The 17,500-nt window shown below is 39.3% G+C and overlaps 1 protein-coding gene across 1 annotated transcript in view; it reads left to right on the plus strand.

Annotated features, from left to right (window-relative positions):
* The window catches only part of baiap2l2a (BAR/IMD domain containing adaptor protein 2 like 2a), a 74,370-nt gene that overhangs the window by 43,168 nt on the left and 13,702 nt on the right, over positions 1-17,500 (plus strand). Inside the window, exon 12 of the mRNA XM_061974526.2 lies at positions 5,448-5,616. Within this exon, the coding sequence (XP_061830510.2) occupies positions 5,448-5,616 (169 nt within the window). The remainder of the gene's footprint in view (positions 1-5,447; positions 5,617-17,500) is intronic.

Raw genomic sequence — 17,500 nt, forward strand, 5'->3', positions numbered from 1 at the left:
TTAATCCGTTACAAGCTGGATAAAACAACTCCTCGGACTGGCTGGCTGGTGGTGATTGAAGATAATTAAGGGCATCGGTTTTTCTCAGGGGACTAATAACGCTTGTGGTAAAGTTCTTGCATTGCGTTCAGAACCTCAGCACATTTCACTGAGTAGTTGATGAACATAATAGGATGCTTACTTCTTTAAAAAGTATTTCAACATGCGGTAATTGTGCCGCTTTCCCCAAGGCTGTCTGACTGATTGGTTTTATTGGACCAATAATCGGGCCTGCGATAATAATGGCGTGAACCATTTCAGATATTTGGGTGACCCAGTGCTGTGAGGGAAGACCGTGGCGCACTTGTTCAGTCACAGTGGACACCTGTCACAGCTAAATACCCAGACTTTGGGTTTCAACGCCATCAAGCAGAGGTTCAACGACCTACTTTTTAAGGAGTATGTTATGTAAACACATCACAGCCAAAGCCCGTTACTAGGATTTGATAAATACCCAGGTCTAAAATCGGTTGTCCAAGAGAAGCTTGGAAAGGCTGAAATCATGGGTATCCCAGCACTATCCATCCATCCATCCATCCATCCATCTTCTTCCGCTTATCCGAGGTCGGGTCGCGGGGGCAGCAGCTTAAGCAGGGAAGCCCAGACTTCCCTCTCCCCAGCCACTTCGTCCAGCTCCTCCCGGGGGATCCCGAGGCGTTCCCAGGCCAGCCGGGAGACATAGTCTTCCCAACGTGTCCTGGGTCTTCCTCGTGGCCTCCTACCGGTCGGACATGCCCTAAACACCTCCTTAGGGAGGCGCTCGGGTGGCATCCTGACCAGATGCCCGAACCACCTCATCTGGCTCCTCTCGATGTGGAGGAGCAGCGGCTTTACTTTAAGCTCCCCCCGGATGACAGAGCTTCTCACCCTATTTCTAAGGGAGAGCCCCGCCACCCGGCGGAGGAAACTCATTTGGGCCGCTTGTACCCGTGATCTTGTCCTTTCGGTCATAACCCAAAGCTCATGACCATAGGTGAGGATGGGAACGTAGATCGACCGGTAAATTGAGAGCTTTGCCTTCCGGCTCAGCTCCTTCTTCACCACAACGGATCGATACAGCGTCCGCATTACTGAAGACGCCGCACCGATCCGCCTGTCGATCTCACGATCCACTCTTCCCTCACTCGTGAACAAGACTCCGAGGTACAGCACTATATAACTAGTAATAACTTTCATTGAGGTAGAACTACCATGTGCCATACCATCATCCTCCGCCTGTTCCACCGTTGAGGTCTTGGGTTGGTATTTCCCCATAACTGGGCCCACATGGATGTGGGGGTGCCTTCTTCTGCCTGCTCCGCCGTTGTGGTGGTTCATACATCAACCGTCTTCCGCCTGCTCCGCCGTTGAGGTCTTCACCGTATCCCTGGCTAGGGGGGCAGTCAGGTACTAGGCCTTTGCCAAGGACCACCTGGGGTAACAGTAGAAAAGGGGTTAACCTCCTAGTGCCCCAAGACCCCTTAGAGGAACCTCCACTGCCTGACTTTAACGTCATGCCCAGGACATACATTCTCATTCTGGGGTATTCCGAGGACAAAATACAAACCCCCGTTTCCATATGAGTTGGGAAATTGTGTTAGATGTAAATATAAACGGAATACAATGATTTGCAAATCATTTTCAACCCATATTCAGTTGAATATGCTACAAAGACAACATATTTGATGTTCAAACTGATAAACATTTTGCAAATAATCATTAACTTTAGAATTTGATGCCAGCAACACGTGACAAAGAAGTTGGGAAAGGTGGCAATAAATACTGATAAAGTTGAGGAATGCTCATCAAACACTTATTTGGAACATCCCACAGGTGAACAGGCACATTGGGAACAGGTGGGTGCCATGATTGGGTATAAAAGAAGATTCCATGAAATGCTCAGTCATTCACAAACAAGGATGGGGCGAGGGTCACCACTTTGTCAACAAATGCGTGAGCAAATAATTGAACAGTTTAAGAAAAAACTTTCTCACCCAGCTATTGCAAGGGATTTAGGGATTTCACCATCTACGCTCCGTAATATCATCAAAGGGTTCAGAGAATCTGGAGAAATCACTGCACGTAAGCAGCTAAGCCCGTGACCTTCGATCCCTCAGGCTGTACTGCATCAACAAGCGACATCAGTGTGTAAAGGATATCACCACATGGGCTCAGGAACACTTCAGAAACCCACTGTCAGTAACTACAGTTGGTCGCTACATCTGTAAGTGCGAGTTAAAACTCTCCTATGCAAGGCGGAAACCGTTTATCAACAACACCCAGAAACGCCGTCGGCTTCGCTGGGCCTGAACTCATCTAAGATGGACTGATACAAAGTGGAAAAGTGTTCTGTGGTCTGACGAGTCCACATTTCAAATTGTTTTTGGAAACTGTGGATGTTGTGTCCTCCAGACCAAAGAGGAAAAGAACCATTCGGATTGTTATAGGCGCAAAGTTGAAAAGCCAGCTTGTGTGATGGTATGGGGGTGTATTAGTGCCCAAGACATGGGTAACTTACACATCTGTGAAGGCGCCATTAATGCTGAAAGGTACATACAGGTTTTGGAGCAACATATGTTGCCATCCAAGCAACGTTACCATGGACGCCCCTGCTTATTTCAGCAAGACAATGCCAAGCCACGTGTTACAACAGCGTGGCTTCGTAGTAAATGAGTAGACTGGCCTGCCTGTAGTCCAGACCTGTCTCCCATTGAAAATGTGTGGCGCATTATGAAGCCTAAAATAGCACAACGGAGACCCCCGGACTGTTGAACAACTTAAGCTGTACATCAAGCAAGAATGGGAAAGAATTCCACCTGAGAAGCTTAAAAAACGTGTCTCCTCAGTTCCCAAACGTTTACTGAGTGTTGTTAAAAGGAAAGGTGATGTAACACAGTGGTGAACATGCCCTTTCCCAACTACTTTGGCACGTGTTGCAGCCATGAAATTCTAAGTTGATTATTATTTGCAAAAAAAAAAAAAAAGTTTATGAGTTTGAACATCAAATATGTTGTCTTTGTAGTGCATTCAATTGAATATGGGTTGAAAATGATTTGCAAATCATTGTATTCCGTTTATATTTACATCTAACACAATTTCCCAACTCATATGGAAACGGGGTTTGTACATGTATTCCATTTGGGAATAAGGCTGTAGCATATGGAAAAAGTACCGTATTTTCCGCACCATAAGCCGCCCTGGGTTATAAGCCGCGCCTTCAATGAACGGCATATTTCAAAACTTTGTCCACCTATAAGCCGCCCCGTGTTGTAAGCCGCATCTAACTGCGCTAAAGGAATGTCAAAAAAACAGTCAGATAGGTCAGTCAAACTTTAATAATATATTAAAAACCAGCGTGATGTGGGCGCGCATGGAGTCGTATATCAACATGGACGGAGCTGCGTGAAAAAAGCCACCCGGCCTCTTCGCGTAAACTTCCCTTAACCACTCGCTCATCTTTTCTTCATCCATCCATCCCTTCGAGTTAGCTTTTATGATGACGCCGGCTGGAAAGGTCTCTTTTGGCAAGGTCTTCCTTTTGAATATCACCATGGGTGGAAGTTTCTGGCCATTAGCATGGCAAGCTAGAACCACAGTGAAGGACGACTTCTCATTCCCTGTGGTGCGAATATTCACCGTACGTGCTCCCGTTGTATCCACAGTGCGGTTCACAGGAATATCAAAAGTCAGTGGAACCTCGTCCATGTTGATAATGTTCTCTGGCCGGATCTTTTTTTTCAGCTATCTTGTTTTTACAATATGCACGGAAAGTAGCCAGCTTTTCTTGAAAGTCTTTAGGCAGTTGCTGTGAAATAGTAGTCCGTGTGCGGATGGAGAGATTGCGTCTTTTCATGAACCGGAAACCTGTCGCTTAGTAGGAGCCATTTTGTGGTCTTTACAGATGTAAACACACAAAGGAAATGAAACGTAATATCCGCGCGCTTCTTCTTCTTCTATGGGGGCGGGTGGTTGCTTACAGTAGAAGAAGAAGCGCTTCCTCTTCTACGGGGAAAAAAGATGGCGGCTGTTTACCGTAGTTGCGAGACCGAAACTTTATGAAAATGAATCTTAATATTAATCCATATATAAAGCGCACCGGGTTATAAGCCGCACTGTCAGCTTTTGAGTAAATTTGTGGTTTTTAAGTGCGGCTAATAGTGCGGAAAATACGGTAGTAAAATTGGGTTGGATTTGAAAAATTTGGAATTGCACTGTTCACACAGACGTGAAAAAAATCCGATACAGGTCACTCGGAATTTGACCTGGAGTATGAACAAGGCCTGAAGAAAAACAAAAAAACATTGGCTTTGTGGTATTACTTTGTGTAGTACAGATTTATTTTTACATTGTGCATTTTTGCCCGATTTTCTTCAATTTTTTGCAATTTTGTTTGTTTCATTTTATATCGATAATAATGCAAAAATGAAAGGGAAAACACTGCAAAAACTGAAATCTAAGTAAGATGAAATATCTCAAATAATATTTGCTTATTTTCTGTCTGATAAGATCATTCTTCTCACTAAGCAGATTTTATGTTAGAATGTTTTACTTGTTTTAAGTGTTTTGGTCCTAAATGATCTCAGTAAGATATTACAGCTTGTTGCTGAGATTTGATGACCTATATTGAGTAAAACATGCTTGAAACTAGAATATCAACTGTTGTGTCATCAACACTCACAAGTATAAAACTACTTTTTTAAAGTCATCATTTCTTATTTCAAGCATGAAAAAAATAATAAAAAAATAACATGTGACATTTCAAACAATTTTAAACAGAAATAGTTCATGCACATTCAGATAAATTCTTCAAAATTACAATTAAAAAAAATTGTGACTGTATATATGTGCACTAATTGACTGAAAGAGCACGCACTTGGCGCGATGATGTCATGTTATCCATGGAAAAATGCATTTTTAGCGGCTAGGAGACCCCGAGAGTAACAAGCGCTTGCCTTGTTGCCTTTCCATTAAGAACAATAAATTAGTTTTTAGTATAAGTTTGCTGGTTTCAAGAAATGTAATGCCGAGCGTATATCATTATGTCAAGATAATGGCACTAGCATTTACTTCATTTAAGAATAGTTTTCAACATATTGAGCAAAAAGGTCTAATTTTTTTTTCTACCAAGAAAAGTGCACTTGTTATTAGTGAGAATATACTTATTTTAAGGTATTTTTTGGGTTCATTGAGGTTAGCTAATTAGGGACCGAGTCCCTTTGGGACAGAGGACCCTATTGTATTTCTAGCGTTTTATTATTATACCTACTTCCCGGATGCACTGAATGTCTTCCCAGAGGAGTGGAAGGTGCCAAGTTTATTTGCAAACGGAGGACCAATTCATTTTTTCCTCTCCAATTTCCACTTCTCTTTGTGCAAGTCCAATATTCTAACATTACTTCAGCTATTTATTCAACAATGTGTGCTTTCAGTAGCTCCACTCTCCGGGCAAGAAGCAGCCTGAGTAGCCGCACGGACACGTCAAGAAGCGCCGCCCCGCCTCCGCCTCCACCTCCGCCACCATCCCAGTCTTCAAATAAAAGCTCCGAGATGCAAACAGGCATGTCCGACAGGAGGACAGAGGCTTATCCGGAAAAAAAGGTATCACAATCTGACAGCCTGTATTGATCAGTCCGCCTGAATCAATGGTTTCTCTCTCTTTTTGCGGAATTACTGCAGTTTGCTTCAGGGCTTTCTCAGAAAAAAGACAGATTAAAGTCACTTACAGTGGGGCAAAAAAGTATTTAGTCAGCCACCAATTGTGCAAGTTCTTCCACTTAAAATGATGACAGAGGTCTGTAATTTTCATCATAGGTACACTTCAACTGTGAGAGACAGAATGTGAAAAAAAAAAAATCCAGGAATTCACATTGTAGGATTTTTGAATAATTTATTTGTAAATTATGGTGGAAAATAAGTATTTGGTCAATAACAAAAATTCAACTCAATACTTTGTAATATAACCTTTGTTGGCAATAACAGAGGTCAAACGATTACTGTAGGTCTTTACCAGGTTTGCACACACAGTAGCTGGTATTTTGGCCCATTTCTACATGCAGATCTTCTCGAGAGCAGTGATGTTTTGGGGCTGTCGCCGAGCAACACCGACTTTCAACTCCCTCCACAGATTTTCTATGGGGTTGAGGTCTGGAGACTGGCTAGGCCACTCCAGGACTTTCAAATGCTTCTTACGGAGCCACTCCTTCGTTGCCCGGGCGGTGTGTTTGGGATCATTGTCATGCTGGAAGACCCCAGCCACGTTTCATCTTCAAAGCTCTCACTGATGGAAGGAGGTTTTGGCTGAAAATCTCACGATACATGGCCCCATTCATTCTATCCTTAACACGGATCAGTCGGCCTGTCCCCTTAGCAGAAAAACAGCCCCAAAGCAGGATGTTTCCACCCCCATGCTTCACAGTAGGTATGGCGTTCTTGGGATGCAACTCAGTATTCTTCTTCCTCCAAACACGACGAGTTGAGTTTATACCAAAAAGTTCTATTTTGGTTTCATCTGACCACATGACATTCCCCCAATCCTCTGCTGTATCATCCATGTGCTCTCTGGCAAACTTCAGTCTGGTGCAGGTCTACAATTCTTTTCCTGGTGTCCTTCGACAGCTCTTTGGTCTTGGCCATAGTGGAGTTTGAAGTCTGACTGTTTGAGGCTGTGGACAGGTGTCTTTTATACAGATAACCAGTTCAAACAGGTGCCATTAATGCAGGTAACGAGTGGAGGACAGAAGAGCTTCTTAAAGAAGATGTTACAGGTCTGTGAGAGCCAGAGATCTTCCTTGTTTGAAGTGACCAAATACTTATTTTCCACCATAATTTACAAATAAATTCTTTAAAATTCCTACAATGTGAATTCCTGGATTTTTTTTCCACATTCTGTCTCTCACAGTTAAAGTGTACCTATGATGAAAATTACAGACCTCTGTCATCATTTTAAGTGGGAGAACTTGCACAATCAGTTGCTGACTAAATACTTTTTTGCCCCACTGTATGGCTTTGGTGATCAATGAATGTTAGATCAGTCTTCGAAAGTCTGACTTTTTTTTCTAATTCTGTTTATTTTTTACGTCATAAAATGTGAAGGTATTCATCTACACTAGCAGTTATCACACATTGGCTATCCTAAAGTTGAGCCCTTATTTGTCTTTTTGGACATTTTAACTAAGGAAGAAGACTTTTGTTGGATTTTGTTGCAATTCACCCTTCTGTCCAGCAGGGGCAATGTGACAGGGTGCTGTCCTCCATGTCGCCTCATCCCTCTTTCTGGTGGATGCAGGGTGGAAGCTCCAGCTGTTGACATTGTATGATTTGAGGAACTGTGTGTGTGTTCTTGTATTTCTACACTTCTTGAGACACCAACAAGGAAAAGTATCTTCCATATGAGGACCGGTGAATACGGGAAACCAATGCATCTAATAGAGAATGTCTCATTTGCACCCCCTGGTGGTGAAATCTATCGAAATTAGGGTGGTCCCCAAAAAGATGGATTTTTCAAATTGACTGTGTATCGGTTTTAAAAGTGCTCCCCCTCTTGTCAACATATGAAATAACAAGTGTGTCTAAAAATTTGAAGTGCTCCCCCTCTGGCCAAAATATGTAATAATAAGTGTGTGTAATAAATTGAAATGCGCCCCCTTTGGCCTAAATTAATTTATTTTTTTAATATTACGCAAATCTTACCTTTTTTTTATATTTGCATAGTGTGTATATATTATTAATGTTGTAAATACAAATCTTTATATATCTAGAAAGGGTGGTCCGAAAGAGGTAGGCATTTGTCGGAGGTCTCAAGAAGGTAACAAATACAAGAATGTTGGTGTGGGTGTGTGTGTGTTCTTGTATGTTACCCTTCTTGAGACATCAACAAGGAAAAGTATCTTCCATATGAGGACCGGTGAACAAGTGAGGACATAAATCATGGTCCCAATACGGAAAACCATTGCATCTAATAGAGAATGTCTCATTTGCACCCCCTGGTGGTGAAATATATCAAAATTAGGGTGGTCCCAAAAAAGATGGATTTTTCAAATTGACTGTGTATCGGTTTTAAAAGTGCTCCCCCTCTTATCAACATATGAAATAACAAGTGTGTCTAAAAATTTGAAGTGCTCCCCCTCTGGCCAAAATATGTAATAATAAGTGTGTGTAATAAATTGAAATGCGCCCCATTTGGCCAAAATGTATAAAAAAAATAAAACAATTACGTAAAACTTACCTTTTTTTATATTTACATAGTATGTATATATTATTAATGTTGTAAATACAAATATTTATATATCTAGAAAGGGTGGTCCTAAAGAGGTAGGCATTTTTCGGAGGTCTCAAGAAGGTAACACATACAAGCATGTTGGTGTGTGTGTGTGTGTGTGTGTGTGTGTGTGTGTGTGTGTGTGTGTGTGTGTGTGTGTTCTTGTATTTTTCCCTTCTTGAGACATCAACAAGGAAGAGTACCTTCCATATGAGGACCGGTGAACAAGTGAGGACATAAATCATGGTCCCAATACGGAAAACCATTGCATCTAATAGAGAATGTCTCATTTGCACTCCCTGGTGGTGAAATCTATCAAAATTAGGGTGGTCCCAAAAAGGAGGGATTTTTCAAATTGACTGTGTGTCGGTTTTAAAAGTGCTCCCCCTCTGGTCAACATATGAAATAACAAGTGTGTCTAAAAATTTGAAGTGCTCCCCCTCTGGCCAAAATATGTAATAATAAGTGTGTGTAATAAATTGAAATGCGCCCCCTTTGGCCTAAATTAATTTATTTTTTTAATATTACGTAAATCTTACCTTTTTTTTTATATTTGCATAGTGTGCATATATTATTAACGTTGTAAATACAAATCTTTATATATCTAGAAAGGGTGGTCCGAAAGAGGTAGGCATTTGTCGGAGGTCTCAAGAAGGTAACAAATACAAGAATGTTGGTGTGGGTGTGTGGGTGTTCTTGTATGTTACCCTTCTTGAGACATCAACAAGGAAAAGTACCTTCCATATGAAAACCGGTGAACAAGTTAGGACCGAAATTATGGTCCCAATACGGAAAACCATTGCATCTAACAGAGAATGTCTCATTTGCACCCCCTGGTGGTGAAATCTATCAAAATAAGGGTGGTCCCAAAAAGGAGGGATTTTTCAAATTGACTGTAGGTCGGTTTTAAAAGTGCTCCCCCTCTTGTCAACATATGAAATAACAAGTGTGTCTAAAAATTTGAAGTTCGCCCCCTTTGGCCAAAATTAATAAAAATAAAAAATTACGTAAAGCTTACCTTTTATTGTATTTGCATAGTGTGTATATATTATTAATGTTGTAAATACAAATCTTTATATATTTAGAAGGGGTGGTCCTAAAGAGGTAGGCATTTTTCGGAGGTCTCGAGAAAGTAACAAATACAAGAATGTTGGCGTGTATGTGTGTGTGTATGTGTTCTTGTATTCTATCCTTCTTGAGACATCAACAAGGAAAAGTACCTTCCATATGAAGACCGGTGAACAAGTTAGGACCGAAATTATGGTCCCAATACGGAAAACCATTGCATCTAATAGAGAATGTCCCCTTTGCACTCCCTGGTGGTGAAATCTATCGAAATTAGGGTGGTCCCCAAAAAGATGGATTTTTCAAATTGACTGTGTATCGGTTTTAAAAGTGCTCCCCCTCTTGTCAACATATGAAATAACAAGTGTGTCTAAAAATTTGAAGTGCTCCCCCTCTGGCCAAAATATGTAATAATAAGTGTGTCTAATAAATTGAAATGCACCCCCTTTGACCTAAATTATTATTATTTTTAAATATTATGTAAAGCTTACCTTTTTTTATATTTGCGTAGTGTGTATTTATTATTCATGTTGTAAATACAAATATTTATATGTCTAGAAAGGGTGGTCCTAAATAGGTAGGCATTTTTCGGAAGTCTCAAAAAGGTAACAAATACAAGAATGTTTGTGTGCGTGTGTTCTTGTATTTCCACCCTTCTTGAGACATCAACAAGGAAAAGTAGCTTCCATATGAGGACCGGTGAACAAGTGAGGACATAAATCATGGTCCCAATACAAAAAAACATTGCATCTAACAGAGAATGTATCATTTGCACCCCCTGGTGGTGAAATCTATCAAAATTAGGGTGGTCCCAAAAAGGAGGGATTTTTCTATTTGACTGTGTGTCGGTTTTAAAAGTGCTCCCCCCTTGTCAACATATGAAATAACAAGTGTGTCTGAAAATTTGAAGTGCACCCCCTTTGGCCAAAATTAATAAAAAATAAAAAAAATACATAAAGCTTACCTTTTTTTAGATTTGCATAGTGTGTATATATTATTAATGTTGTAAATACAAATCTTTATATATCTAGAAAGGGTGGTCCGAAAGAGGTAGGCATTTGTCGGAGGTCTCAAGGAGGTAACAAATACAAGAATGTTGGCATGTGTGTGTGTTCTTGTATTCTACCCTTCTTGAGACATCAACAAGGAAAAGTAGCTTCCATATGAGGACCGGTGAACAAGTGAGGACATAAATCATGGTTCCAATACGGAAAACCATTGCATCTAATAGAGAATGTCTCATTTGCACCCCCTGGTGGTGAAATCTATCGAAATTAGGGTGATCACAAAAAGTAGGGATTTTTCAAATTGACTGTGTGTCGGTTTTAAAAGTGCTCCCCCTCTGGTCAACATATGAAATAACAAGTGTGTCTAAAAATTTGAAGTTCGCCCCCTTTGGCCAAAATTAATAAAAAATTAAAAAAATACGTAAAGCTTACCTTTTTTTATATTTGCATAGTGTGTATATATTATTAATGTTGTAAATACAAATCTTTATATATCTAGAAAGGGTGGTCCGAAAGAGGTAGGCATTTGTCGGAGGTCTCAAGGAGGTAACAAATACAAGAATGTTGGTGTGTGTGTGCGTGTGTTCTTGTATGTTACCCTTCTTGAGACATCAACAAGGAAACGTAGCTTCCATATGAGGACCGGTGAACAAGTGAGGACATAAATCATGGTCCCAATACAGAAAACCATTGCATCTAATAGAGAATGTCTCATTTGCACCCCCTGGTGGTGAAATATATCGAAATTAGGGTGGTCCCAAAAAGGAGGGATTTTTCAAATTGACTGTGTGTCGGTTTTAAAAGTGCTCCCCCTCTGGTCAACATATGAAATAACAAGTGTGTCCAAAAATTTGAAGTGCTCCCCCTCTGGCCAAAATATGTAATAATAAGTGTGTGTAATAAATTGAAATGCGGCCCCTTTAGCCTAATTTTTTTTTTTTTTTTTTTTTTAATTACGTAAAGCTTACCTTTTTATATATTTGCATAGTGTGTATATATTATTAATGTTGTAAATACAAATCTTTATATGTCTAGAAAAGGTGGTACTAAAGACATAGGCATTTTTCGGAGGTCTCAAGAAGGTAACAAATACAAGAATGTTGGTGTGTGTGTGTGTGTGTGTGTGTGTGTTCTTGTATTTCTATCCTTCTTGAGACACCAACAAGGAAAAGTACCGTCCATATGAGGACCGAAATCATGGTCCCAATACCGAAAACCATTACATCTAATAAAGAATGTCTCCCCCTTTGGCCAAAATTAATAACAAATAAAAAATTACGTAAAGCGTACCTTTTTTTTATATTTGCATAGTGTGTATATATTATTAATGTTGTAAATACAAATCTTTATATATCTAGAAAGGGTGGTCCGAAAGAGGTAGGCATTTGTCGGAGGTCTCAAGAAGGTAACAAATACAAGAATGTTGGTGTGTGTGTGTGTGTGTGTTCTTGTATTTATATCCTTCTTGAGACATCAACAAGGAAAAGTACCTTCCATATGAGGACCGGTGAACAAGTGAGGACATAAATCATGGTCCCAATACGGAAAACCATTGCATCTAATAGAGAATGTCTCATTTGCACCCCCTGGTGGTGAAATCTATCAAAATTAGGGTGGTCCCAAAAAGGAGAGATTTTTCAAATTGACTGTGTGTCGGTTTTAAAAGTGCTCCCCCTCTGGTCAACATATGAAATAACAAGTGTGTCTAAAAATTTGAAGTTCGCCCCCTTTGGCCAAAATTAATAAAAAATAAAAAATTACGTAAAGCTTACCTTTTATTGTATTTGCATAGTGTGTATGTATTATTAATGTTGTAAATACAAATCTTTATATATTTAGAAGGGGTGGTCCTAAAGAGGTAGGCATTTTTCGGAGGTCTCGAGAAAGTAACAAATACAAGAATGTTGGCGTGTGTGTGTGTGTGTGTGTGTGTGTGTGTGTGTGTGTGTGTGTGTTTTCTTGTATTCTATCCTTCTTGAGACATCAACAAGGAAAAGTAGCTTCCATATGAGGACCAGTGAACAAGTGAGGACATAAATCATGGTCCCAATACAGAAAACCATTGCATCTAACAGAGAATGTATCATTTGCACCCCCTGGTGGTGAAATCTATCAAAATTAGGGTGGTCCCAAAAAGGAGGGATTTTTCAAATTGACTGTATGTCAATTTTAATAGTGCTCCCCCCCTTGTCAACATATGAAATAACAAGTGTGTCTAAAAATTTGAAGTGCTCCCCCTCTGGCCAAAATATGTAATAATAAGTGTGTGTAATAAATTGAAATTATTATTATCTTTTAATATTACGTAAATCTTACCTTTTTTTTATATTTGCATAGTGTGTGTATATTAATAATGTTGTAAATACAAATCTTTATATATCTCGAAAGGGTGGTCCGAAAGAGGTAGGCATTTGTCGGAGGTCTCAAGAATGTAACAAATACAAGAACGTGTGTATATGTGTGTGTGTGTGTGTGTGTGTGTGTGTGTGTTCTTGTATGTTACCCTTCTTGAGACATCAACAAGGAAACGTAGCTTCCATATGAGGACCGGTGAACAAGTGAGGACATAAATTATGGTCCCAATACGGAAAACCATTGCATCTAATAGAGAATGTCTCCTTTGCACCCCCTGGTGGTGAAATCTATCGAAATTAGGGTGGTCCCAAAAAAGATGGATTTTTCAAATTGACTGTGTATCGGTTTTAAAAGTGCTCCCCCTCTTGTCAACATATGAAATAACAAGTGTGTCTAAAAATTTGAAGTGCTCCCCCTCTGGCCAAAATATGTAATAATAAGTGTGTGTAATAAATTGAAATGCGCCCCCTTTGGCCTAAATTAATTAATTTTTTTAACATTACGTAAATCTTACCTTTTTTTATATTTGCATAGTGTGTATATATTATTAATGTTGTAAATACAAATCTTTATATATCTAGAAAGGGTGGTCCGAAAGAGGTAGGCATTTGTCGGAGGTCTCAAGAAGGTAACAAATACAAGAATGTTGGCGTGTGTGTGTGTGTGTGTGTGTGTTCTTGTATTTCTATCCTTCTTGAGACACCAACAAGGAAACGTACCGTCCATATGAGGACCGGTGCACAAGTGAGGACATAAATGATGGTCCCAATACGGAAAACCATTGCATCTAATAGAGAATGTCTCATTTGCACCCCCTGGTGGTGAAATCTATCAAAATTAGGGTGGTCCCAAAAAGGAGGGATTTTTCAAATTGACTGTAGGTCGGTTTTAAAAGTGCTCCCCCTCTTGTCAACATATGAAATAACAAGTGTGTCTAAAAATTTGAAGTGCGCCCCCTTTGGCCAAAATTAATAAAACATAAAAAATTACGTAAAGCTTACCTTTTTTTTTATATTTGCATAGTGTGTATATATTATTAATGTTGTAAATACAAATCTTTATATCTCTAGAAAGGGTGGTCCGAAAGAGGTAGGCATTTGTCGGAGGTCTCAAGAAGGTAACAAATACAAGAACGTGGGTATATGTGTGTGTGTGTGTGTTCTTGTATGTTACCCTTCTTGAGACATCAACAAGGAAAAGTACCTTCCATATGAGGAGGTGTGAACAAGTGAGGACATAAATCATGGTCCCAATACGGAAAACCATTGCTTCTAACAGAGAATGTCTCATTTGCACCCCCTGGTGGTGAAATCTATCAAAAATTAGGGTGGTCCCAAAAAGGAGGGATTTTTCTATTTGACTGTGTGTCAGTTTTAAAAGTGCTCCCCCCTTGTCAACATATGAAATAACAAGTGTGTCTGAAAATTTGAAGTGCACCCCCTTAGGCCAAAACTAATAAAAAAATAAAAAAATACATAAAGCTTAATTTTTTTTATATTTGCATAGTGTGTATATATTATTAATGTTGTAAATACAAATATTTATATATTTAGAAAGGGTGGTCCTAAAGAGGTAGGCATTTTTCAGAGGTCTCAAGAAGGTAACAAATACATGAATGTGTGTGTGTGCGTGTGTGTGTGTGTGTGTGTGTATTCTTGTATTTCTACCCTTCTTGAGACACCAACAAGGAAAAGTACCATCCATATGAGGAGGTGTGAACAAGTGAGGACATAAATCATGGTCCCAATACGGAAAACCATTGCATCTAATAGAGAATGTCTCATTTGCACCCCCTGGTGGTGAAATCTATCAAAATTAGGGTGGTCCCAAAAAGGAGGGATTTTTCAAATTGACAGGGTGTACACCGCCTTCCGCCCGAATGCAGCTGAGATAGGCTCCAGCACCCCCCGCTACCCCGAAAAGGACAAGCGGTAGAAAATGGATGGATGGATGGATGGATGGATGGATGTGTGTCGCTTTTAAAAGTGCTCCACCTCTGGTCAACATATGAAATAACAAGTGTGTGTAAAAATTTGAAGTGCTCCCCCTCTGGCCAACATATGAAATAACAAGTGTGTGTAATAAATTGAAATGCGCCAAAATTAATTAAAAATAAATATATAAATATGTATATAGTGACATACTATAATAACTTGAATTAAATAATGAAGAATAAAAACCATCTACAAACAAAAAAAAAAAATCAAAAATTTTTATTTTACTAAAAGCTTGCCTTTTTTATATTTGCATAGTATATATATATATATTATTAATGTTGGAAATACAAATATTTATATATCTAGAAAGGGTGGTCCTAAAGAGGTAGGCATTTTTCGGAGGTCTCAAGAAGGTATCAAATACACGAATTTGTGTGTGTGTGTGTGTGTGTGTGTGTGTGTGTGTGTGTGTTCTTGTATGTTCACATTCTTGAGACATCAACAAGGAAAAGTACCGTCCATATGAGGAGGTGTGAACAAGTGAGGACATAAATCATGGTCCCAATACGGAAAACCATTGCATCTAATAGAGAATGTCTCATTTGCACCCCCTGGTGGTGAAATCTATCGAAATTAGGGTGGTCCCAAAAAGGAGGGATTTTTCAAATTGACTGTGTATCGGTTTTAAAAGTGCTCCCCCTCTTGTCAACATATGAAATAACAAGTGTGTCTAAAAATTTGAAGTGCTCCCCCTCTGGCCAAAATATGTAATAATAAGTGTGTGTAATAAAGTGAAATGCGCCCCCTTTGGCTTACATTTTTTTTTAATATTACGTAAAGCTTACCTTTTTTTATATTTGCATAGTGTGTATATATTATTAATGTTGTAAATACAAATCTTTATATATCTAGAAAGGGTGGTCCGAAAGAGGTAGGCATTTGTCGGAGGTCTCAAGAAGGTAACAAATACAAGAACGTTGGCGTGTGTGTGTGTGTGTGTGTGTGTGTGTGTTCTTGTATTTCTATCCTTCTTGAGACACCAACAAGGAAAAGTACCTTCCATATGAGGACCGGTGAACAAGTAAGGACATAAATCATGGTCCCAATACGGAAAACCATTGCATCTAATAGAGCATGTCTCATTTGCACCCCCTGGTGGTGAAATCTATCAAAATGAGGGTGGTCTCAAATTTTTCAAATTAACTGTGTGTCGGTTTTAAAAGTGCTCCCCCTCTTGTCAACATATGAAATAACAAGTGTGTCTAAAAATTTGAAGTGCACCCCCTTTGGCCAAAATTAATAAAACATAAAAAATTACGTAAAGCTTACCTTTTTTTTATATTTGCATAGTGTGTATATATTATTAATGTTGTAAATACAAATCTTTATATATCTAGAAAGGGTGGTCCGAAAGAGGTAGGCATTTGTCGGAGGTCTCAAGGAGGTAACAAATACAAGAATGTTGGTGTGGGTGTGTGTGTGTTCTTGTATGTTACCCTTCTTGAGACATCAACAAGGAAAAGTACCTTCCATATGAAAACCGGTGAACAAGTTAGGACCGAAATTATGGTCCCAATACGGAAAACCATTGCATCTAATAGAGAATGTCTCCTTTGCACCCCCTGGTGGTGAAATCTATCAAAATTAGGGTGGTCCCAAAAAGGAGGGATTTTTCAAATTGACTGTAGGTCGGTTTTAAAAGTGCTCCCCCTCTGGTCAACATATGAAATAACAAGTGTGTCTAAAAATTTGAAGTGCTCCCCCTCTGGCCAAAATATGTAATAATAAGTGTGGGTAATAAATTGAAATGCGCCCCCTTTGGCCTAAATTAATTTATTTTTTTAATATTACGTAAATCTTACCTTTTTTTTATATTTGCATAGTGTGTATATATTAATAATGTTGTAAATACAAATCTTTATATATCTAGAAAGGGTGGTCCGAAAGAGGTAGGCATTTGTCGGAGGTCTCAAGAAGGTAACAAATACAAGAATGTTGGTGTGGGTGTGTGGGTGTTCTTGTATGTTACCCTTCTTGAGACATCAACAAGGAAAAGTACCTTCCATATGAAAACCGGTGAACAAGTTAGGACATAAATCATGGTCCCAATACAAACAAACATTGCATCTAACAGAGAATGTATCATTTGCACCCCCTGGTGGTGAAATATATCAAAATTAGGGTAGTCCCAAAAAGGAGGGATTTTTCAAATTGACTGTGTGTCGGTTTTAAAAGTGCTCCCCCTCTGGTCAACATATGAAATAACAAGTGTGTCTAAAAATTTGAAGTGCTCCCCCTCTTGCCAAAATATGTAATAATAAGTGTGTGTAATAAATTGAAATGCGCCCCCTTTGGCCTACATTTTTTATTTTTTTTTAATATTACGTAAAGCTTACCTTTTTTTATATTTGCATAGTGTGTATATATTATTAACGTTGTAAATACAAATCTTTATATATTTAGAAAGGGTGGTCCTAAAGAGGTAGGCATTTTTCGGAGGTCTCAAGAAGGTAAAAAATACAAGAACGTGTGTATATAACGTGTGTGTGTGTGTGTGTGTGTGTGTTCTTGTATGTTACCCTTCTTGAGACATCAACAAGGAAACGTAGCTTCCATATGAGGACCGGTGAACAAGTGAGGACATAAATCATGGTCCCAATACGGAAAACCATTGCTTCTAACAGAGAATGTCTGATTTGCACCCCCTGGTGGTGAAATCTATCAAAATTAGGGTGGTCCCAAAAAGGAGGAATTTTTTCAAACTGACAGGGTGTACACACCTTCCGCCCGAATGTAGCTGAGATAGGCTCCAGCACCCCCCGCGACCCCGAAAAGGACAAGCGGTAGAAAAAGGATGGATG

Source organism: Nerophis lumbriciformis, linkage group LG22 (assembly GCF_033978685.3).
Source record: "Nerophis lumbriciformis linkage group LG22, RoL_Nlum_v2.1, whole genome shotgun sequence".
In the NCBI taxonomy this organism is placed as follows: domain Eukaryota; kingdom Metazoa; phylum Chordata; class Actinopteri; order Syngnathiformes; family Syngnathidae; genus Nerophis; species Nerophis lumbriciformis.